At 46.9% G+C, this 23,354-nt stretch overlaps 1 protein-coding gene across 2 annotated transcripts in view; it reads left to right on the top strand.

Annotated features, from left to right (window-relative positions):
* Positions 1-23,354, top strand: part of DENND5A (DENN domain containing 5A) — a 298,910-nt gene that overhangs the window by 104,148 nt on the left and 171,408 nt on the right. For both annotated transcript variants that reach the window (XM_069223636.1, XM_069223637.1), the window contains one exon: positions 10,923-11,073. In XM_069223636.1, coding sequence (XP_069079737.1) covers positions 10,923-11,073 — 151 coding nt within the window. The remainder of the gene's footprint in view (positions 1-10,922; positions 11,074-23,354) is intronic.

Below are 23,354 nucleotides of genomic sequence, written 5' to 3' on the forward strand. Positions count from 1 at the left end.
CAGATCTCACTGGGGTGCTCTCCTTTGGGAAATGTTCACTGGAAAGTGTAGGGATAGACTCCTCACACTCTCTGGAAAAGATGCAGAATCTTATGACCTCATGAAGGGTACCCTGATTGAGGGCTTTGGATTCTCCACTGAGGAGTACAAGATTAGGTTCAGGGGGGCTCAAAAATCCTCGAGCCAGACCTGGGTTGACTTTGTTGACTACTCAGTGAAAACACTAGATGGTTGGATTCAAGGCAGTGGTGTAAGTAATTATGATGGGCTGTACAATTTATTTGTGAAAGAACACCTGTTAAGTAATTGTTTCAATGATAAACTGCATCAGCATCTGGTAGACCTAGGACCAATTTCTCCCCAAGAATTGGGAAAGAAGGCGGACCATTGGGTCAAGACAAGGGTGTCCAAGACTTCAACAGGGGGTGACCAAAAGAAAGGGGTCACAAAGACTCCCCAGGGGAAGGGTGATGAGACAACCAAAACTAAAAATAGTAAAGAGTCTTCTACAGGCCCCCAAAAACCTGCACAGGAGGGTGGGCCCAGAGCCTCTTCACAAAACAATGGGTACAAGGGTAAAAACTTTGATCCCAAAAAGGCCTGGTGTCATAGCTGTAAACAGCATGGACACCAAACTGGAGACAAGGCCTGTCCCAAGAAAGGTTCCACTCCAAACTCCCATCCAGGTAACACTGGTATGGCTAGTCTCCAAGTGGGATCAACAGTGTGCCCAGAGCAAATCAGGGTCCACACTGAAGCTACTCTAGTTTCTGAGGGTGGGGTGGATTTAGCCACACTAGCTGTCTGGCCGCCTAACATGCAAAAATACAGACAGCAACTCTTAATTAATGGGACTAGAATAGAGGGCCTGAGGGATACAGGTGCCAGTGTCACCATGGTGACAGAGAAACTGGTTTCCCCTGGCCAATACCTGACTGGAAAAACTTACACAGTCACCAACGCTGACAATCAGAGAAAAGTACATCCCATGGCAATGGTTACTTTAGAATGGGGAGGGGTCAATGGCCTGAAACAGGTGGTGGTCTCCTCAAATATCCCAGTGGACTGTCTGCTTGGAAATGACCTGGAGTCCTCAGCATGGGCTGAGGTAGAACTAAAAACCCATGCAGCAATGCTGGGTATCCCTGAACTGGTGTGTGTGAAAACAAGAGCACAGTGCAAGGCACAGGGTGAACAAGTAGAGCTGGAGTCTGGAAGAATGGCCCAGCCTACCAAGAGAACAGGAAAGTCAGTTGGGAAACCAACTGCAACACAGCAAAAGAAAGGGAACCTCTCTTCTCAGGAAGAAGTTCTGCCCTCTGAGGGAACTGAGCCTTTGGAGCTTGAACCTTATCAGGTTGAGCTCTTAGGCCCAGGGGGACCCTCAAGGGAGGAGCTGTGTAAGGGACAAGAAACCTGTCCCTCTCTTGAAGGCCTTAGGCAGCAAGCTGCTGAAGAGTCCAAAGGCAAGAAAAATGGAACACATAGGGTCTATTGGGAAGATGGACTCCTGTACACTGAGGCCAGAGACCCCAAACCTGGTGCCACTAGGAGAGTGGTAGTGCCTCAGCTGTTCAGGAAGTTCATCCTAACATTGGCCCATGACATTCCCCTTGCTGGACATTTGGGACAAACCAAGACGTGGGAGAGGTTAGTCAACCACTTCTACTGGCCCAATATGTCCAACATGGTTAAGGAGTTTTGCCTCTCCTGCCCCACCTGTCAAGCCAGTGGTAAGACAGGTGGACATCCAAAGGCCCCCCTCATTCCACTTCCAGTGGTGGGGGTTCCCTTTGAAAGAGTGGGTGTGGACATAGTTGGTCCACTAGAACCTCCCACAGCCTCAGGAAATATGTATATCCTGGTAGTAGTGGATCATGCTACCAGGTATCCTGAAGCTATTCCCCTTAGGTCGACTACTGCCCCTGCAGTAGCCAAGGCCCTCATTGGTATCTTTACCAGAGTGGGTTTCCCTAAGGAGGTGGTGTCTGACAGAGGTACCAACTTCATGTCAGCATACCTAAAGCACATGTGGAATGAGTGTGGGGTGACTTATAAATTCACTACACCATACCATCCACAAACTAATGGCTTAGTTGAGAGATTCAACAAGACATTAAAGGGCATGATCATGGGGCTCCCAGAAAAACTCAAAAGGAGATGGGATGTCCTCTTGCCATGTCTGCTTTTCGCTTACAGAGAGGTGCCACAGAAGGGAGTAGGATTCTCACCCTTTGAACTTCTGTTTGGTCATCCTGTAAGGGGACCACTTGCCCTTGTTAAAGAAGGCTGGGAGAGACCTCTCCATGAGCCTAAACAGGACATAGTGGACTATGTACTTGGCCTTCGCTCTAGAATGGCAGAGTACATGGAAAAGGCAACCAAAAACCTTGAGGCCAGCCAACAGCTCCAGAAGTTTTGGTATGACCAAAAGGCTGCACTGGTTGAGTTCCAACCAGGGCAGAAAGTCTGGGTTCTGGAGCCTGTGGCTCCCAGGGCACTCCAGGACAAATGGAGTGGCCCTTACCCAGTACTAGAAAGGAAGAGTCAGGTCACCTACCTGGTGGACCTGGGCACAAGCAGGAGCCCCAAGAGGGTGATCCATGTGAACCGCCTTAAGCTCTTCCATGACAGGGCTGATGTGAATCTGTTGATGGTAACAGATGAGGATCAGGAGGCAGAGAGTGAACCTCTCCCTGATCTTCTGTCATCAGACCCAAAAGATGGCACAGTAGATGGAGTGATCTACTCAGACACCCTCTCTGGCCAACAGCAAGCTGATTGTAGGAGAGTCCTACAACAGTTTCCTGAACTCTTCTCCCTAACCCCTGGTCAGACACACCTGTGTACCCATGATGTGGACACAGGAGACAGCATGCCTGTCAAAAACAAAATCTTTAGACAGTCTGACCATGTTAAGGAAAGCATCAAGGTGGAAGTCCATAAGATGCTGGAATTGGGAGTGATTGAGCGCTCTGACAGCCCCTGGGCTAGCCCAGTGGTCTTAGTCCCCAAACCTCACACCAAAGATGGAAAGAAAGAGATGAGGTTTTGTGTGGACTACAGAGGGCTCAATTCTGTCACCAAGACAGATGCTCACCCAATTCCAAGAGCTGATGAGCTCATAGATAAATTAGGTGCTGCCAAATTCTTAAGTACCTTTGACTTGACAGCAGGGTAAAAATGGCACCTGGAGCAAAAGAGAAAACAGCATTCTCCACACCTGATGGGCATTATCAGTTTACTGTTATGCCCTTTGGTTTAAAGAATGCCCCTGCCACCTTCCAAAGGTTGGTGAATCAAGTCCTTGCTGGCTTGGAGTCCTTTAGCACAGCTTATCTTGATGATATTGCTGTCTTTAGCTCCACCTGGCAGGATCACCTGGTCCACCTGAAGAAGGTTTTGAAGGCTCTGCAATCTGCAGGCCTCTCTATCAAGGCATCCAAATGCCAGATAGGGCAGGGAACTGTGGTTTACTTGGGCCACCTTGTAGGTGGAGGCCAAGTTCAGCCACTCCAACCCAAGATCCAGACTATTCTGGACTGGGTAGCTCCAAAAACCCAGACTCAAGTCAGGGCATTCCTTGGCTTGACTGGGTATTACAGGAGGTTTGTGAAGGGATATGGATCCATTGTGACAGCCCTCACTGAACTCACCTCCAAGAAAATGCCCAAGAAAGTGAACTGGACTGTGGAATGCCAACAGGCCTTTGACACCCTGAAACAAGCAATGTGCTCAGCACCAGTTCTCAAAGCTCCAGATTATTCTAAGCAGTTCATTGTGCAGACTGATGCCTCTGAACATGGGATAGGGGCAGTTTTGTCCCAAACAAATGATGATGGCCTTGACCAGCCTGTTGCTTTCATTAGCAGGAGGTTACTCCCCAGGGAGCAGCGTTGGAGTGCCATTGAGAGGGAGGCCTTTGCTGTGGTTTGGTCCCTGAAGAAGCTGAGACCATACCTCTTTGGGACTCACTTCCTAGTTCAAACTGACCACAGACCTCTCAAATGGCTGATGCAAATGAAAGGTGAAAATCCTAAACTGTTGAGGTGGTCCATCTCCCTACAGGGAATGGACTTTATAGTGGAACACAGACCTGGGACTGCCCATGCCAATGCAGATGGCCTTTCCAGGTTCTTCCACTTAGAAAATGAAGACTCTCTTGGGAAAGGTTAGTCTCATCCTCTTTCGTTTGGGGGGGGGTTGTGTAAGGAAATGCCTCCTTGGCATGGTTGCCCCCTGACTTTTTGCCTTTGCTGATGCTATGTTTACCATTGAAAGTGTGCTGAGGCCTGCTAACCAGGCCCCAGCACCAGTGTTCTTTCCCTAACCTGTACTTTTGTATCCACAATTGGCAGACCCTGGCATCCAGATAAGTCCCTTGTAACTGGTACTTCTAGTACCAAGGGCCCTGATGCCAAGGAAGGTCTCTAAGGGCTGCAGCATGTCTTATGCCACCCTGGAGACCTCTCACTCAGCACATACACACTGCTTGCCAGCTTGTGTGTGCTAGTGAGGACAAAACGAGTAAGTCGACATGGCACTCCCCTCAGGGTGCCATGCCAGCCTCTCACTGCCTATGCAGTATAGGTAAGACACCCCTCTAGCAGGCCTTACAGCCCTAAGGCAGGGTGCACTATACCATAGGTGAGGGTACCAGTGCATGAGCATGGTACCCCTACAGTGTCTAAACAAAACCTTAGACATTGTAAGTGCAGGGTAGCCATAAGAGTATATGGTCTGGGAGTCTGTCAAACACGAACTCCACAGCACCATAATGGCTACACTGAAAACTGGGAAGTTTGGTATCAAACTTCTCAGCACAATAAATGCACACTGATGCCAGTGTACATTTTATTGTAAAATACACCCCAGAGGGCACCTTAGAGGTGCCCCCTGAAACTTAACCGACTATCTGTGTAGGCTGACTAGTTTTAGCAGCCTGCCACAAACCGAGACATGTTGCTGGCCCCATGGGGAGAGTGCCTTTGTCACTCTGAGGCCAGTAACAAAGCCTGCACTGGGTGGAGATGCTAACACCTCCCCCAGGCAGGAATTGTCACACCTGGCGGTGAGCCTCAAAGGCTCACCTCCTTTGTGCCAACCCAGCAGGACACTCCAGCTAGTGGAGTTGCCCGCCCCCTCCGGCCAGGCCCCACTTTTGGCGGCAAGGCCGGAGAAAATAATGAGAATAACAAGGAGGAGTCACTGGCCAGTCAGGACAGCCCCTAAGGTGTCCTGAGCTGAGGTGACTCTAACTTTTAGAAATCCTCCATCTTGCAGATGGAGGATTCCCCCAATAGGGTTAGGATTGTGACCCCCTCCCCTTGGGAGGAGGCACAAAGAGGGTGTACCCACCCTCAGGGCTAGTAGCCATTGGCTACTAACCCCCCAGACCTAAACACGCCCTTAAATTTAGTATTTAAGGGCTACCCTGAACCCTAGAAAATTAGATTCCTGCAACTACAAGAAGAAGGACTGCCTAGCTGAAAACCCGTGCAGAGGAAGACCAGAAGACGACAACTGCCTTGGCTCCAGAAACTCACCGGCCTGTCTCCTGCCTTCCAAAGATCCTGCTCCAGCGACGCCTTCCAAAGGGACCAGCGACCTCGACATCCTCTGAGGACTGCCCCTGCTTCGAAAAGACAAGAAACTCCCGAGGACAGCGGACCTGCTCCAAGAAAGGCTGCAACTTTGTTTCCAGCAGCCTTGAAAGAACCCTGCAAGCTCCCCGCAAGAAGCGTGAGACTTGCAACACTGCACCCGGCGACCCCGACTCGGCTGGTGGAGATCCGACACCTCAGGAGGGACCCCAGGACTACTCTGATACTGTGAGTACCAAAACCTGTCCCCCCTGAGCCCCCACAGCGCCGCCTGCAGAGGGAATCCCGAGGCTTCCCCTGACCGCGACTCTTCGAATCCAAAGTCCCGACGCCTGGGAGAGACCCTGCACCCGCAGCCCCCAGGACCTGAAGGACCGGACTTTCACTGGAGAAGTGACCCCCAGGAGTCCCTCTCCCCTGCCCAAGTGGAGGTTTCCCCGAGGAACCCCCCCCTTGCCTGCCTGCAGCGCTGAAGAGATCCCGAGATCTCTCATAGACTAACATTGCGAACCCGACGCTTGTTTCTACACTGCACCCGGCCGCCCCCGCGCTGCTGAGGGTGAAATTTCTGTGTGGACTTGTGTCCCCCCCGGTGCCCTACAAAACCCCCCTGGTCTGCCCTCCGAAGACGCGGGTACTTACCTGCAAGCAGACCGGAACCGGGGCACCCCCTTCTCTCCATTCTAGCCTATGTGTTTTGGGCACCACTTTGAACTCTGCACCTGACCGGCCCTGAGCTGCTGGTGTGGTGACTTTGGGGTTGCTCTGAACCCCCAACAGTGGGCTACCTTGGACCAAGAACTGAACCCTGTAAGTGTCTTACTTACCTGGTAAAACTAACAAAAACTTACCTCCCCTAGGAACTGTGAAAATTGCACTGTGTCCACTTTTAAAACAGCTATTTGTCAATAACTTGAAAAGTATACATGCAATTTTTATGATTTGAAGTTCCTAAAGTACTTACCTGCAATACCTTTCGAATGAGATATTACATGTAGAATTTGAACCTGTGGTTCTTAAAATAAACTAAGAAAAGATATTTTTCTATAACAAAACCTATTGGCTGGATTTGTCTCTGAGTGTGTGTACCTCATTTATTGTCTATGTGTATGTACAACAAATGCTTAACACTACTCCTTGGATAAGCCTACTGCTCGACCACACTACCACAAAATAGAGCATTAGTATTATCTATTTTTACCACTATTTTACCTCTAAGGGGAACCCTTGGACTCTGTGCATGCTATTCCTTACTTTGAAATAGCACATACAGAGCCAACTTCCTACAAGCCTCCAGGGCTGGACAGGCTTTTTATTCCATGAGCATTTCTGTGGACAGCTGGAGTCCTTGGAGGACAGCTGTGAAAGCAGAGGGCAACTCCCCGTGCATCGGTCACTTTACTCAGCTCCCCATGTTAAATGCAGCCGGGCTGGCAAGGCTTTAAGAGAGAGAGAGAGAGGGACGGGGAAAGTGGAGAGAAACAATCAGAGAGGAAGATGAGAGAGAGGGGAGAAGGAGAGGGAGAGAATGGATGGACAAAAAGAGAGAGATAGCGCAACAAGGCAAAGGGAGTGGGGTTGGTTTAAGCATTTTTGCCAGGGCTGTTTTTACACCATTCAAGAATTATGGAATTAGGAAGTACAAAATGACAGTATTGTTTGAAGGAATGATTAACCTCTAATTTAGCTCACAGTATCTTTATATCAGCGTAGCTTGGATGTAACAAAGAGCACATTTTAAGGTACACATGTTTAAAGACTATGAATATAAGGACACACTGTAGCTCACATAACATTTAATAGTATGATCTTTTTTCTTCTTTCAATATGTTTTATTTATTATGTGTTTTTTAAAAGAGAATAAAGAAAGATCTGAGTGAGTGTTTAAAGCTTCCCTCTCGGTTCTCATCTCCTACATCATTTTCCTACTCACTTCTGTTTTCCCTCGAGTTCATACTTAAAAGGTTTTGGTGATAGAAACTAATGAAAGTTGTGAAGTTGTTTTTGCAACCGTTGCAAATTTCTATGGTGAATGGCTCCTATTTGTATGCCCTAGCAGTGAAATGTGATACAGTGCTTACTAGTGGTGGGGTGATGAATTGCTTTGGCTATTGCTACCCACCTGTGTGTCTTCTTCCTTAGAATATCAATAGCTTGTGAGTTCTGTAGCCTGCCATAGAGGCTACACAATAGAAGGGTGTCACCGTTTCTGACCGCCCCTGTCACACACATCCCATTGTAATAAAACACATGAAAAAGACACTCACCCCATCAATAAGCGCACTTTTGCCTTTAGAGGAAGCTGGCCTAAACCAACATGAACACATAGGAATCTTATGAGCAGTATCAGTTTTTTAGAAAGGTGCTGCTCATAGGCTCAGGCAGCCTCAAAAGGAAATTACCTAGAAATTAGGTACTGACAATTGATGTGACTACTATCCTATCCAGGTTGTGTTCTGTAAAGTCTTTGCTCACTAACCTTTTACTATGTCAGTGGAGTCCAAAAGACCACCACTGTTCAATGCATGCAGTCAATCTCCCTTTCACTACTTTCTGCAGCAATTGTGCTCATTGGTTGCCCTACAGTTTGTACCAAAAATGTAGGGGGTTAATAACCCCTACATCATTCTTTAATTTGATTGCGCATAAGACTAGGACCAAATTCAGATGATATGGCTGTGAGGGGTGCACTGGGAAAACACCTACCAACATACACAGGAGCTTAATTCCCCTCACATTGGCAGGGTAAGGATTCCGATATACCCATTGCTCCGCTTCATAGAATGCAGCAGCCACTGCCTGCGGTGCTGCCCTGTAATTGACTTGCTGAAGCACCACATATCGCCCACTGATATGAACACTTCTGCACCTCCTTTGTATGTGTAGTGGGATACAGATCCTTCACTCAAGTAATCAGGTAGTGAAGGTTGGCATTGCGCCCCCCCCCCAAACATTGATTTTGCACTATTGTGAAGATGTTTTTTGTGCAGTAACCCAAGAAAGCAATTACATGGGATTTCACTTGCGGAATTCATACAATTAATAATACATCATCCACAGAGTGCCTCACCAGGAAAAGCATGGTGAAATAGCTTCTGCTGCCTGACACAGAATGTTGTTTGGGAATGATTTATGTACAAATGAAAATGCAAGGGTGTATAACAACAACTTTGTCAAACCCACTGCTGTATTGTGAAAAGCTTATTAATTTTGTACTTGGGCCGTGGCTAACCCTAGCCATAATATTGTTTTATAGTCTTCTGATTATTGCTACCAGTGTCCTCCAAGGCCCATACTCTTGAGGCAGGAAAAAGCCTGCCAAGGACATAAGATGCTTGGTAAAATGGGGAGAGTTTCTATGGCTCTTATTTGAGATTGGTCATGTACACCATCAGAGAATGTTCTGCCATCCCAGTGCCATCAACAAAACCTACCTGAACCTATCTTGCAGTGTTATTTCATCCATGCTCCAACACATCTTGACCAGTAACTTGAAACCTGTGTCAACAGCAACAGTGGTTGGTAAACAGTTGGATGAAAATCCTTCCTACGAAATCACACCAGAGACAGTAGTAAAAAAAAAAGGAATCAAAAGCTCCGCTTTTCACTTATACGAATCATTGCTCACCATATTCTGCTCCAGACTTTTAGATGTTTGTGCTTAAGGATCTACCTCACTACCTGCAGCATAAAACATTGGACTGAGTGCATAGGTTTAATTGTCACTGTATGTCTCAGCATAAACCCTCACAAAGTGGTGCACCCAGACGTGGGGTTGGATGTGTCCTTCCCCTGTACCTCACTGCCAAAATTGATTTTTCTGTCCTGCATTGCAAATATATATTTTAGCTTACCCCAAGCAAGGTGTTCCTTTGCAGCTATAATTGTGGCAACCAATTTTATGTACTTAATTGTGCACCATTCCCACTTTACTAGAATGACAGTGCATCTTGTAGCCAAAACAAGGGTACGATATGTCAATGTGACTGCCCTATAATTGATCCTTGAATTTAATGTCCTCTTTACTGTAGTACAGTAATCAGTGAAACTGTTAAAACTAATTATTTTGTGACCTATAATTTTTTTTTTTCCCTGTAAATTTTTAGGGTTTATTTTTTCCCCATAAGAACAGAGAAAAGCAAATACAAAATACCATACACATACAGATACAATTCAATATGACCAGTTTATAATTTCACGGCAAGGCATTTACATAACTAACAAGCGGACATATCATAGATGAATGGACTAATTGTGAGTGTGTGTATGTGAGTCTTCAACTTTCTGCCATCTCAGCTTTATCAACAGAAGTGCCCCCACTGTGGTTCCCAGATCTTATTATATTAATGGTGCCAAAATGTTTGTATACCTCTTTTTGCATGTAGGCACACTGGTCCATGCCTGTCACCATTCCTGCCGGTATGGGGTACTTGTGGATCTCCGTCCACGAGCTATGTCTCTCTTTTAAATCAAACGGCCCAGTCACAGTAAGGTGCAATTAGCGCTGGAGCCTACCTATTCTTCAACAAGACCTAAAAGGTCAATTTTTGGTCTAAGGGATATGGATCTACTGAGCACTGCCGCTGGCAGGCATTCAATCATAGACCAAGATGGTTTGAGAATGGCACAGGACCAGGTCATTTGAAGAAAGGTGCTTGCTTCCATAGAACAATCTGAAAACCGTGGGCTGTCAATTTTTTATTTTCCCGTAGACGTTTGGGAGTAAAGTACTTCCTGTGTAGGGAATTAATTTGAATTAAGCGAAAGTTGGCTGATAAAGCCAGGGCTGTCATGGCTTCCCGCCACTCATCATCAGACCCATGAAATACTGTTCAGACATCATAGTCTATTATATAATGTGGAAACACAATTATACATTTTGACAACTCCACAGTGATAGTAATAACATAAAACTTTCTAGGTGTTCACTTAAGTCTTTGTGTTGTATTGCCAGACAAGGCTGGTTTATGTTGGTAGGGTTTCCATTTTCTTGCTCTTTCAAAGGACAAGCAAATATAAAAAAAAATGTAATGTTACCAAAAATGAAAATAGAGAAGCAGCATTAATTTTTTTAATCGCTCAGAGCTATGTATCCCTTTTGTTGAATTTGAACACAGTGAAACTACAATATATAAAAAAGGAGTATCTCTAAGAATAGTTTTTCTGATATTTACCAGAGTGTGTAAAACATATGTCTCTTCAAATTAAAAATACATACGTTATCAGAAATATTTTCTTATTTTATTTTGTCAGAGAAAAACCTTTAAATAGCACGTTAAACTGATTAAATGCTTACTAATTAATTTATATTTTTTTCAGTGAAATCTATTGAGTTAAGACTAACAAAAATAGATCACACTGCGATCCACCCACACCTATTGGATATGAAAATTGGACAAGGGAAGTATGAACTTGGATTTTTCCCAAAGCTGCAGTCTGATGTACTGTTTACTGGGCCAGCCACTAATAAGTGAGTAACCATGGTAAACATTTGGATATCTTATGTGATAAATAATTATTTTTAATGACCCTATAAAACTTAGTATTTATTTACCATCATGACCACTATTTCAACGCCTCGTGGAGGGTAGTAAGCGCTATACAAAATACAATTACTATGTCTGATTCCTAATGGTCCTAACTATCTGGGAACCCTTAAAAGGGCCATCCGATGAATAATGCAACAATAGTGCTGAAAGCCCAAGCACGCAACAACAAACAAAGCAACTATCTATAATGTCAATTCTTGCTGATTGTTAGAGATGCAAGGCTGGGCAAAATGATTTTTGTGTTTTTCTTTACACAGGATAGCCTATTTGTTCAGACGAGCCTGAACTGTGTGAACAGATTTAGGGCCTGATTTAGATATTGGCGGACTGGTACTCTGTCACAGTGATGACGGATATCCCATCCGCTGAAATCTGAACCCCATAGAGTATAATAGGATTTCACAACAGTGAAACAGTCGCCCTCATTCTCCTCGACCTCTCGGCTGCCTTTGACACCGTCTGTCACCGCACCCTAATCACCCGCCTACGCTCCACCGGGATCCAAAGCCAGGCCCTGGACTGGATCGCCTCCTTCCTCGCTAACCGCTCCCAAAGAGTTTACCTCCCTCCGTTTCGCTCAGAACCCACCAAGATCATCTGCGGCGTACCTCAAGGCTCATCGCTCAGCCCGACACTCTTCAATGTCTACATGAGCCCCCTCGCCGACATCGTACGCAAGCACGACATCATCATCACCTCCTACGCCGACGACACCCAACTTGTACTCTCCCTCACCAAGGACCCCGCCAGCGCCAAGACCAACCTACAAGAGGGTATGAAGGACGTCGCAGATTGGATGAGGCTCAGCCGCCTAAAGCTGAACTCTGAAAAAACGGAAGTCCTCATCCTCGGCAACACCCCGTCCGCCTGGGACGACTCCTGGTGGCCCACGGCCCTCGGCACCGCACCGACCCCCGCAGACCACGCCCGCAACCTCGGCTTCATCTTGGACCCTCTTCTCACCATGACCAAGCAAGTCAACGCCGTGTCCTCCGCCTGCTTCCTCACTCTCCGCATGCTCCGTAAGATCTTCCGCTGGATCCCCGCCGACACCAGAAAAACCGTGACCCACGCCCTCGTCACGAGCCGCCTGGACTACGGCAACACCCTCTACGCCGGGACCACAGGCAAACTCCAAAACCGCCTGCAACGCATCCAAAACGCCTCGGCCCGCCTCATCCTCGACGTACCCCGCAACAGCCACATCTCCGCACACCTGAGACACCTGCATTGGCTCCCAGTCAGCAAAAGGATCACCTTCCGTCTTCTCACCCACGCACACAAAGCCCTCCACAACAAGGGACCGGAATACCTCAACAGACGCCTCAGCTTCTACGTCCCCACCCGCCCCCTCCGCTCCGCTGGCCTCGCACTTGCTGCCGTCCCTCGCACCCGCCGCTCCACGGCGGGTGGGAGATCTTTCTCCTTCCTGGCGGCCAAGACCTGGAACTCCCTCCCCACCAGCCTCAGGACCACCCAGGACCACTCCGCTTTCCGGAGACTCCTAAAGACTTGGCTGTTCGAGCAGCGATAAACCCCCCTTTCCCCCCTAGCGCCTTGAGACCCGCACGGGTGAGTAGCGCGCTTTATAAATGTTAATGATTTGATTTGATTTAGGATTTGGATTTCGGCGGACGGGATATCCCTCACTCTTGTGATGGTGTAACCTGTCCGCCAATATCTAAATCAGGCCATTACACTCTAGATGAGGGCTATAGGTGCTAGTGGACTGAAGCATGTGACCTGAACATTTACCAGTTATTTCATTTCAGTGTGTAAATGTAGGAACGTGCCTCTTTTCAACATGGTTACCCCCCACTTTTTGCCTGGTATCTGATGTGATTTCGACTGAAAGCACACTGGGCTAACCAGGTCCCCAGTGCCAGATCTTTTTTCCCAAAATGGCAGTTGTTGGGGAGACTGGATAACATACTACTCTATGGGAGTATAGTCAGAAAATTCCAGAGTTCAGGGGTCTTATGGGTTGGTCCGAGACACCCTAGGCGCACCCACACCGAAACAGAATAGGGAGACATGGGAAGACACCACAAGAAGGTGTACTTTTGGAAGGAATGTGTTTTGAAAATGTCGGGAGGAGGTGGGATTTGGGGAAGATTCTTTCTGTGTTTCTAACAAATATGTTAATAATGTATCTGATTGCTAGTAACTGCCTGAGTTATATTATTTCGCTGGACTTGTTGTGTCCGGGTTTAAAAGCAAAAAAAAAGAAAAATGGCAGTTGTTTCCCCAATTGGCAAAACCTTTAGCACCCTCTGTAAGTCCCTAGTTAAGATACTTCTGCTACCTAGGGCATGGGGTACTAAAGAGGGTCCCTAAGGGCTGCCGCACGAATTGTGCCATTCTAAGAGACCCCCGCCAAGCACATGACAGGCTGCCAGGCTGCCATTGCAGGCTGCGTGTCTTGGTGCAGGCAGAAGTGAAAACACGACATGGCACTCAGCCTGTGTGCCATGTCCTCTAACACTGCATGGAATATAAGTCACCCCTCTAGCAGGCCTTACAGCCCTAAAGTAGGGTGCATTACGTTATATGTGAGGGCATATCTGCCCGAGCAGATATGCCCCTGCTGTGTCTTTGCCGTTCTCAGACATAGTAAGTGACCAGGGAAGCCATTTTAAATGCTGTGCTGGACACTGGTCAGAACGAGTTCTCCAGCTACGTGATAGCTTCACTGAAGATAGGGATGTCTGATATCAAACATCTCGTATTGGTGAACCCATACTGATGCCAGTGTTGGATTTACCAATACATGCACCCAGAGGGCACCTTGGAGGTGCCCAAACTCTACCGCATCTTGTGTGCTCACTGACCAGTTTCTGCCAGCCATTCACCAGAGACACCACTGTGGACCCATAGGGTGAGAGCCTTCTGCTCTCAGGAGGCCCAGAACAAAAGCCTGTCCAGAAAGAGGGTGGGAGGAGGAGTCCCACAGGATGACCTGCTGATTGACCTTCCTAAGGCAGCAAGCCTCATAGGGCTGCCACCTTTGAAATGCAAATCTGGTTCCCCTCACAGGAGCGGAAGCCACCCCCCCCTTCCCGTGCCCATTTGGCACCTGGACAGGCTTGAAAATTAGCTAGTCAGGTAGGCATGCCACCCCCAGGCTACAACCAGTCCTAAGGTGGGCTACTGTGAACACAACTTTTGAGAAGTATCAATCTTTGTTATGGCATACTTAGGAATTCTGGGACAGGAAGTGGTTGTATAGGGGGTGCAGTGACTCCAAGGGTCAGTAGCCCATTGGATACTACCCTACACGCCCCTAACGCCCCTAACTTCAATATTTAGAGGAGCCCTTGGCAGCAGAGGAGCAGATCCTGATGACCTAAGAAGACCAAGGAAAAAGAAGAGCCACAAAAGCATAAGAGTAGAAAAGAAGCAGCTGACCTGGTACCAACCCTGCCGGCATGTCTGCATCCCTTGACGAAATCTGCACCAAAGTCAACTTGTCCTGCAACGGTGACTCCAGAAACCCAGGAGGGCTGCCTACCTTCGAAAAAGACTCAAGACCTCCCCTTGACAGCGTATCTGTACTCCAACAATTGCCAAAGAAGGGACTCTCAAGCCTCTGGAACCGCCAAAACCCGAAACCTGAAGTCACCACCGCACCAGCCGTCTCTGAACCAAGTTGAAGTGGACTACTGGTGACAACAAAGTTCCCCAGCCCTCCAGAGTCCGAGACCATCATAGTTTCATCCCTTCTGGACTCCCTGATGACACCTGCAGCCTCTGCACACAGCACCCCTCTACCGTGACTGCTCCGGTCAAGAAAATCCGACACATAAGGACACCTCTGCACCTGTCACTCCTGAGCCGTGGAGAAGAGGACCAAAGGTGTCTACCTGTGCCTGAGCGTCGTAAGGCATGAGCCACGCTGTTGGTTCAACCCGACTGGCCAGAGCCTGCACCCTCTTCCCCCAGTGACAGATCACCTTGGGAACACACTGGGCACCCAACGCTGTTTTGCACTCTGCACCCGGCTGCCCCCTCGTGCCGCTGAGGGTGTACTGTGGGCGCTGCCTTTGACCTTGCCCACTACTCACCTTAGCCCCAGGAGATTGGTCTTGTAAGTCGCTGTACTCTACCTTTTTGCAGAACTTCTTTTTCTCCCATAGGATAACATTGCAGTACTCAGAAACTGCACAAGGTCCACTTTTTAAAGTGAAAAGAATTCCTGTTTAAAAACATACTTACCTGAACGATTTTTCTCTGATGCTTACACATATATAAAGATACCTGCTATTTTAATAAATTGGTGTGGATCTCCTTTTTGAGTTGTGTGTCTCATTTATTAATTATTGCAGTGGTTCCCAACCTGTGGTCTGCGGACCCCCAGGGGACCGTGACACATTCCCAGGGGGTTCGCAGGCCTGGGCTGGGAGGAAGGCACTTCTCCAGCTGGTGTCTCTGACAAACATGTGCGTGCGTGTTTTCATATTTATTACTTCCTTTGTTGAGCAGTTTTAAACGCACTTTAAAGCTCCTTGCACTGCAAAAATAAAACCGTCAATCTAACTCAAGTGATTAATGTGTCTGCTGGAGAGAGATGGGAGTTTTTTGCAGTGGCAGTTTTGACTCAAAAGTAGCACAGATGGTTAATATGCCTCCTGCAAAGAATGTGTATCATGCAAAGAACAGTATGTTCGATGGCATCTGTCGCTGTAGATACGCATGTTCTGCAATAGCTCGCCATCTGGTGTTGGGCCGGAGTGTTACAAGTTGTTTTTGTTCGAAGAAGTCTTTCGAGTCACGGGACCGAGTGACTCCTCCTTTTGTCTCCATTGCGCATGGGCGTCGACTCCATCTTCGATTGTTTTTTTTCCGCCATCGGGTTCGGACGTGTTCCTGTCGCTCCGAGTTTCGGAACGGAAAATTAGCTAATTTCGGAAGATTTTCGTCGGTATTGTTGCGTTCGGGATCGGCGTGCTTAGATTCCACACCGCATCGAAGATCGAAGAGCTCCGGTGCCCTTCGGGGTAGTTTTTCGATCCCCCGTCGGGGCCTGGTCGGCCCGACCGCGTGCTGAAGAACGCCGATGGAACGGACCCCGTTCCGTTTCTGCCCCAAATGCCACAATAAATACCCCTACACAGACCAACACTTGGTCTGCAACCTGTGCCTGTCACCTGAGCACAGCGAAGACACCTGCGAGGCCTGTTGTGCGTTCCGGTCCCGAAAAACACTCCGAGACCGTCGAGCCAGAAGACTTCACATGACGTCCGCACCGACAGCCCAACGGGAGTTCGAGGAACAGGAAGAGGAAGGTACCTTCTCGATCCAAGACTCAGACTCCGAAGGATTCGACGATACACAAACCGTGAGTAAGATGTCGAAAACCACACAGAGAAACATTTACAAGGCCCAGGGGACGCCACTGCCATCCGGCCATGGCTCCACCCATAAATTCGGTGACCGACCGTCGGCACCGAAAAAGGCCCAAACAGTGCCGAGGTCGTCCGACTCCGGTCGAGACACCGGCACGCAGCCTTCTCGGGACCGAGAAAGTGCTGGAGACAAGCCTCGACACCGAGATGCCGGTGTGGACACGGCTCGACGCCGAGACAGCGGCACCGAAGCAGATCGACGCCGAGAGGTTTCGGCCCCGAAAAATAAAAAAGTCACCTCGGAGCCGAAAAAACACGCAGACAGGGTTTCGATGCCGAAACAAACTGCAAGCGACCCAGCTTCAGGCTCTTATACAGAAGAGCACTCGCTAACCTCCCAAATGCAAAAGCATAGGTTTGAGGAAGAGCTACAAGCAACTGATGTGGACCATACGCAAAAGCGTATCTTCATACAGCAGGGGACAGGAAAAATAAGCACCCTTCCCCCCATTAGGAGAAAGAGAAGGTTGGAGTTCCAGACTGAACAGACACCACAACCAAAAGTGGTGAAAAGAGTTACCCCACCACCCTCTCCTCCGCCCGTGATTAACGTCTCACCAGCACAAACTCCATCACACTCCCCAGCTCACACCACCATGAGCCAGGGTGACCAAGATCAGGACGCATGGGACCTATACGACGCCCCAGTGTCAGATAACAGTCCGGAGGCATACCCTACGAAGCCATCTCCACCAGAAGACAGCACCGCGTATTCTCAAGTGGTGGCTAGAGCAGCACAATTTCACAACGTAAGCCTCCACTCAGAACAGGTCGAGGATGATTTTTTATTCAACACACTCTCCTCCACCCACAGCTCATACCAAAGCCTGCCTATGCTCCCTGGTATGCTCCGGCACGCAAAAGACATCTTTAAGGAGCCGGTTAAAAGTAGGGCAATCACACCAAGGGTGGAAAAAAAGTATAAGGCGCCTCCTACAGACCCGGTTTTCATCACTACACAGCTGCCACCAGACTCTGTCGTTGTAGGAGCAGCTAGGAAAAGGGCCAACTCTCACACATCTGGAGATGCACCACCCCCAGATAAAGAAAGCCGCAAGTTCGATGCAGCTGGTAAAAGAGTCGCAGCACAAGCTGCAAACCAGTGGCGCATCGCGAACTCCCAGGCACTACTTGCGCGCTATGACAGAGCCCACTGGGACGAGATGCAACATCTCATTGAACATCTGCCCAAGGACTTACAAAATAGGGCAAAACAAGTGGTTGAGGAGGGACAGACCATTCCCAACAACCAGATCCGCTCCTCCATGGACGCTGCAGATACAGCTGCACGGACAATTAATACATCTGTAACTATCAGAAGGCATGCATGGCTCCGAACGTCTGGATTTAAACCAGAGATTCAACAAGCAGTTCTCAATATGCCTTTTAATGAAAAAGAACTGTTCGGTCCAGAAGTGGACACAGCGATTGAGAAACTCAAAAAAGATACGGACACTGCCAAAGCCATGGGCGCACTCTACTCCCCGCAGAGCAGAGGGAATTACAGCACATTCCGTAAAACGCCCTTTCGAGGGGGGTTTCGGGGTCAGAGCACACAAGCCAGCACCTCACAAGCAACACCGTCCAGTTACCAGGGACAGTATAGAGGAGGTTTTCGGGGACAATATAGAGGAGGGCAATTCCCTAGAAATAGAGGAAGATTTCAGAGCCCCAAAACCCCTACTACTAAACAGTGACTCACATGTCACTCACCCCCTCCACACAACACCAGTGGGGGGAAGAATAGGTCATTATTACAAAGCATGGGAGGAAATCACTACAGACACTTGGGTTCTAGCAATTATCCAACATGGTTATTGCATAGAATTTCTACAATTCCCTCCAAACATACCACCAAAAGCACAAAATTTAACAACACACCATTCCAATCTCCTGGAGATAGAAGTGCAGGCACTATTGCAAAAGAATGCAATCGAATTAGTGCCAAACACACAAATAAACACAGGAGTTTACTCACTGTACTTTCTGATACCAAAGAAGGACAAAACGCTGAGACCAATCCTAGACCTCAGAGTAGTGAACACTTTCATCAAATCAGACCACTTCCACATGGTCACACTACAAGAAGTATTGCCATTGCTAAAACTACACGACTACATGGCAACTTTAGACCTCAAGGATGCTTATTTCCATATACCAATACACCCATCGCACAGGAAATACCTAAGGTTTGTATTCAAAGGAATACATTACCAATTCAAGGTACTGCCTTTCGGATTAACAACCGCACCAAGAGTCTTTACCAAATGTCTAGCGGTAGTCGCTGCACACATAAGAAGGCAGCAAATACATGTGTTCCCATATTTGGACGACTGGCTAATCAAGGCACATTCGTTCATAGAGTGCTCAAATCACACAAATCAGATCATACAAACCCTCTTCAAACTCGGGTTCACCGTCAACTTTACAAAATCCAACATTCTGCCGTGCAAGGTACAACAATACCTAGGAGCCATAATAGACACATCAAAGGGAGTAGCCACTCCAAGTCCACAAAGAATTCTAAATTTCAACACCATCATACAACGCATGTATCCAACACAAAAGATACAAGCAAAGATGGTATTACAACTCCTAGGCATGATGTCTTCATGCATAGCCATTGTCCCAAACGCAAGACTGCACATGAGGCCCTTACAACAATGCCTAGCATCACAGTGGTCTCAAGTACAGGGTCACCTTCTAGATCTGGTGTTAATAGACCGCCAAACTTACCTCTCGCTTCTGTGGTGGAACAACATAAATTTAAACAAGGGGCGGCCTTTCCAAGACCCAGTGCCACAATACGTAATAACAACAGATGCTTCCATGACAGGGTGGGGAGCACACCTCGATCAACACAGCATACAAGGACAATGGAACGTACATCAAACAAAACTGCATATCAATCACCTAGAACTTCTAGCAGTTTTTCAAGCACTAAAAGCTTTCCAACCAATAATAGTTCACAAATACATTCTCGTCAAAACAGACAACATGACAACAATGTATTATCTAAACAAGCAGGGGGGGACGCACTCCACGCAGTTAAGCCTGCTAGCACAAAAGATTTGGCGTTGGGCAATTCACAACCAAATTCGCCTAATAGCACAATTTATACCAGGGATCCAAAATCAACTCGCAGACAATCTCTCTCGAGATCACCAACAGGTCCACGAATGGGAAATTCACACCCAAATTCTGAACACTTATTTCAAACTCTGGGGAACACCTCAGATAGACTTGTTTGCGACAAGGGAGAACGCAAAATGCCAAAACTTCGCATCCAGATACCCACACGAACAATCCCAAGGCAATGCCCTATGGATGAACTGGTCAGGGATATTTGCTTACGCTTTTCCTCCTCTCCCTCTCCTTCCTTACCTGGTAAACAAACTCAGTCAAAGCAAACTCAAACTCATATTGATAGCACCAACTTGGGCAAGGCAACCCTGGTACACAACGCTGCTAGACCTATCAGTGGTACCCTGCATCAAATTGCCCAACAGGCCAGATCTGTTGACACAGCACAACCAAAAGATCAGACACCCAGATCCAGCATCGCTGAATCTAGCAATCTGGCTCCTGAAATCCTAGAATTCGGGCACTTACAACTTACCCAAGAATGTATGGAAGTCATAAAACAAGCCAGAAGGCCATCCACCAGGCACTGCTATGCAAGTAAATGGAAGAGGTTTGTTTGCTACTGCCATATTAATCAAATACAACCATTACACACAACTCCAGAACATGTAGTGGGTTACTTGCTTCACTTACAAAAATCTAACCTGGCTTTCTCTTCCATTAAAATACACCTTGCAGCAATATCTGCATACCTGCAGACTACCTATTCAACTTCCCTATATAAGATACCAGTCATTAAAGCATTCATGGAGGGCCTTAGGAGAATTATACCACCAAGAACACCACCTGTTCCTTCATGGAACCTAAATGTTGTCCTAACTAGACATATGGGTCCACCTTTTGAACCCATGCACTCCTGCGACATACAGTTCCTAACCTGGAAGGTGGCATTTCTCATCGCCATTACTTCCCTAAGAAGAGTAAGCGAGATTCAGGCGTTTACAATACAGGAACCTTTTATACAACTACACAAAAATAAAGTCGTCCTAAGGACCAATCCTAAATTTTTGCCAAAGGTTATTTCACTGTTCCATCTAAATCAAACAGTGGAACTTCCAGTGTTTTTTCCACAGCCAGATACCGTAGCTGAAAGGGCACTACATACATTAGATGTCAAAAGAGCATTGATGTATTACATTGACAGAACAAAAAACATCAGAAAGACTAAACAACTATTTATTGCATTTCAAAAACCTCATGCAGGAAACCCAATATCAAAACAAGGTATAGCCAGATGGATAGTTAAATGCATCCAAATCTGCTACCTTAAAGCTAAACGACAGCTGCCCATTACACCAAGGGCACACTCAACCAGAAAGAAAGGTGCTACCATGGCCTTTCTAGGAAACATCCCAATGCAAGAAATATGTAAGGCAGCCACATGGTCTACGCCTCACACATTCACCAAGCACTACTGTGTAGACGTGTTATCCGCACAACAAGCCACAGTAGGTCAAGCCGTATTAAGAACATTATTTCAGACTACTTCCACTCCTACAGGCTGATCCACCGCTTTTGGGGAAATAACTGCTTACTAGTCTATGCAGAACATGCGTATCTACAGCGACAGATGCCATCGAACTGAAAATGTCACTTACCCAGTGTACATCTGTTCGTGGCATCAGTCGCAGTAGATTCGCATGTGCCCACCCGCCTCCCCGGGAGCCTGTAGCAGTTTGGAAGTTACCTTCAATTATTTATATATGTATCATCTCAACCTTAAATAGGTGCATACTTAGTCACTCCATTGCATGGGCACTATTACTACAATTCAACTCCTACCTCACCCTCTGCGGGGAAAAACAATCGAAGATGGAGTCGACGCCCATGCGCAATGGAGACAAAAGGAGGAGTCACTCGGTCCCGTGACTCGAAAGACTTCTTCGAACAAAAACAACTTGTAACACTCCGGCCCAACACCAGATGGCGAGCTATTGCAGAACATGCGAATCTACTGCGACTGATGCCACGAACAGATGTACACTGGGTAAGTGACATTTTCATTTATGTGCATGGCACAGTGGGTTACTGCTTTTGTCACAGAGATTATTTTGTTACTGTGCAGTTCATAATCCTAATCCAGCACAATGAGCTGTGAACTGCCATTAAAGAGCTGCATGCAAACCGCATGGCACAAATTAGAAAGTTTTTTTTTTTCCTAGTCTTTCATTTTCCTTATGCTGCTAAAAAAGGTTTGCTTGTGTAGAAATACATTCTTATTGCTAATTTGTGCTTAATTTGTGCTTGTTGTTTCCGGTGCTGAGCACCGGCACTTATTTTTGAGGGCCGAAGCTTATTCTTCTGCCTCAAGCATTTGCTGCGAGCAAAAGACACATTTGGGAAAGACGGAGGAAGGAAAAAAACGAAAAAGCTTCACAGAGGGAGAAAGTAGAAAGTTGCTAGAGTGAGCTGAAGTGGCAGGGAGTGGCTTTATATGGATTGAAGAGGCCCGAGATGGCTTCAGGATTATGCTGCCTCAGTATTCCGTGTTCCCACATTTAATTGCAGCAGCCGCATGTTTAAGAGGAGAGCTTTGGGCACTGGCACATTTTTATTTACAAATTAAGCACTGTGCTAATGTCATCGCTAATCACTGTGCTGTGTTCTAAATCTTAAGTTTGTGCTTCTCCGGACCAAGCACTCTTAGAAAATGCCTACCAGTGTGGATGACATGTGAATCTTACACCTTGTAGTCCCCGGTAAAGTGCCCTGACACCCTGCAGTGGTATGAGAGGTGCTATAAAACAAATGAAGTGCATGTGACAGAGAGGCTAGGGAGAGACGAGAGGCCCTTATGGTTTACTTCCTTGTCCCCTCTTTTATTTATGTGAAAAAGCTTTCTCAGATCTTGCATACCTAAAAAATAAAAACAGAAATCGCTCCGGAAATGTAGAATCTGGCCTGAGGATTCACCTTTCCTAAATAAAACCAAACATTGAAAAGGTAGTTGCTGAGATGCAGCGCCAACCTTCCCAATACAATGTTCCGATTTTTGCATATTTTTTCAATATAAAAGAATTTTATCTTTAGTAATTTGAGTATTTGTTTGGTGTGTACTTGTTATATTTTTTGTGAATTACTGTTTTAATGTTTGAAAATGAAATTGTACAAATTTCTGGGGGTCCTCGGCTTCCAGTACTGATTCATTGGGGGTCCTCAGGAGACAAAAGGTTGGGAACCACTGAACTATTATGTTTATTTGTCGATTTTTTGCACTCTTTTGTGTTAAGCCTCAGGCTCGACCACACTACCCCTAAATAGAACACTATGAGTTTGCATAACAAGCCCTGTCCACTCACTGGGGAACCCATGGACCCTTTACATGGTATTCACATACCACATAAAGGGCCAGCTTCCTACAGTAACATTTACAATTTTTTTTATTTCAGAGTGTGACTCTGAAGGTTTTTGTTAGGTTACTTTTACTGTTATGTTAACAATTTCTCTATCCCACTTTTTCCCTTCATTTTAGATGTTTGGTGAATGATTTATCAAAGGTACTTTTGTATTGATAAAATAATCCTACTAAGCCTACCTTTACTACTTTCAAACCCTTCAGCTAATAAACTTCTACTCACTCTGCAAATCAGCGAGTGTAACTAGCAAGGCTGTTATGAAAAAAGGAAGTCCTACCCCAAGATTGTGTTGACCTG

This window comes from Pleurodeles waltl, chromosome 3_1 (assembly GCF_031143425.1).
Source record: "Pleurodeles waltl isolate 20211129_DDA chromosome 3_1, aPleWal1.hap1.20221129, whole genome shotgun sequence".
NCBI lineage: Eukaryota > Metazoa > Chordata > Amphibia > Caudata > Salamandridae > Pleurodeles > Pleurodeles waltl.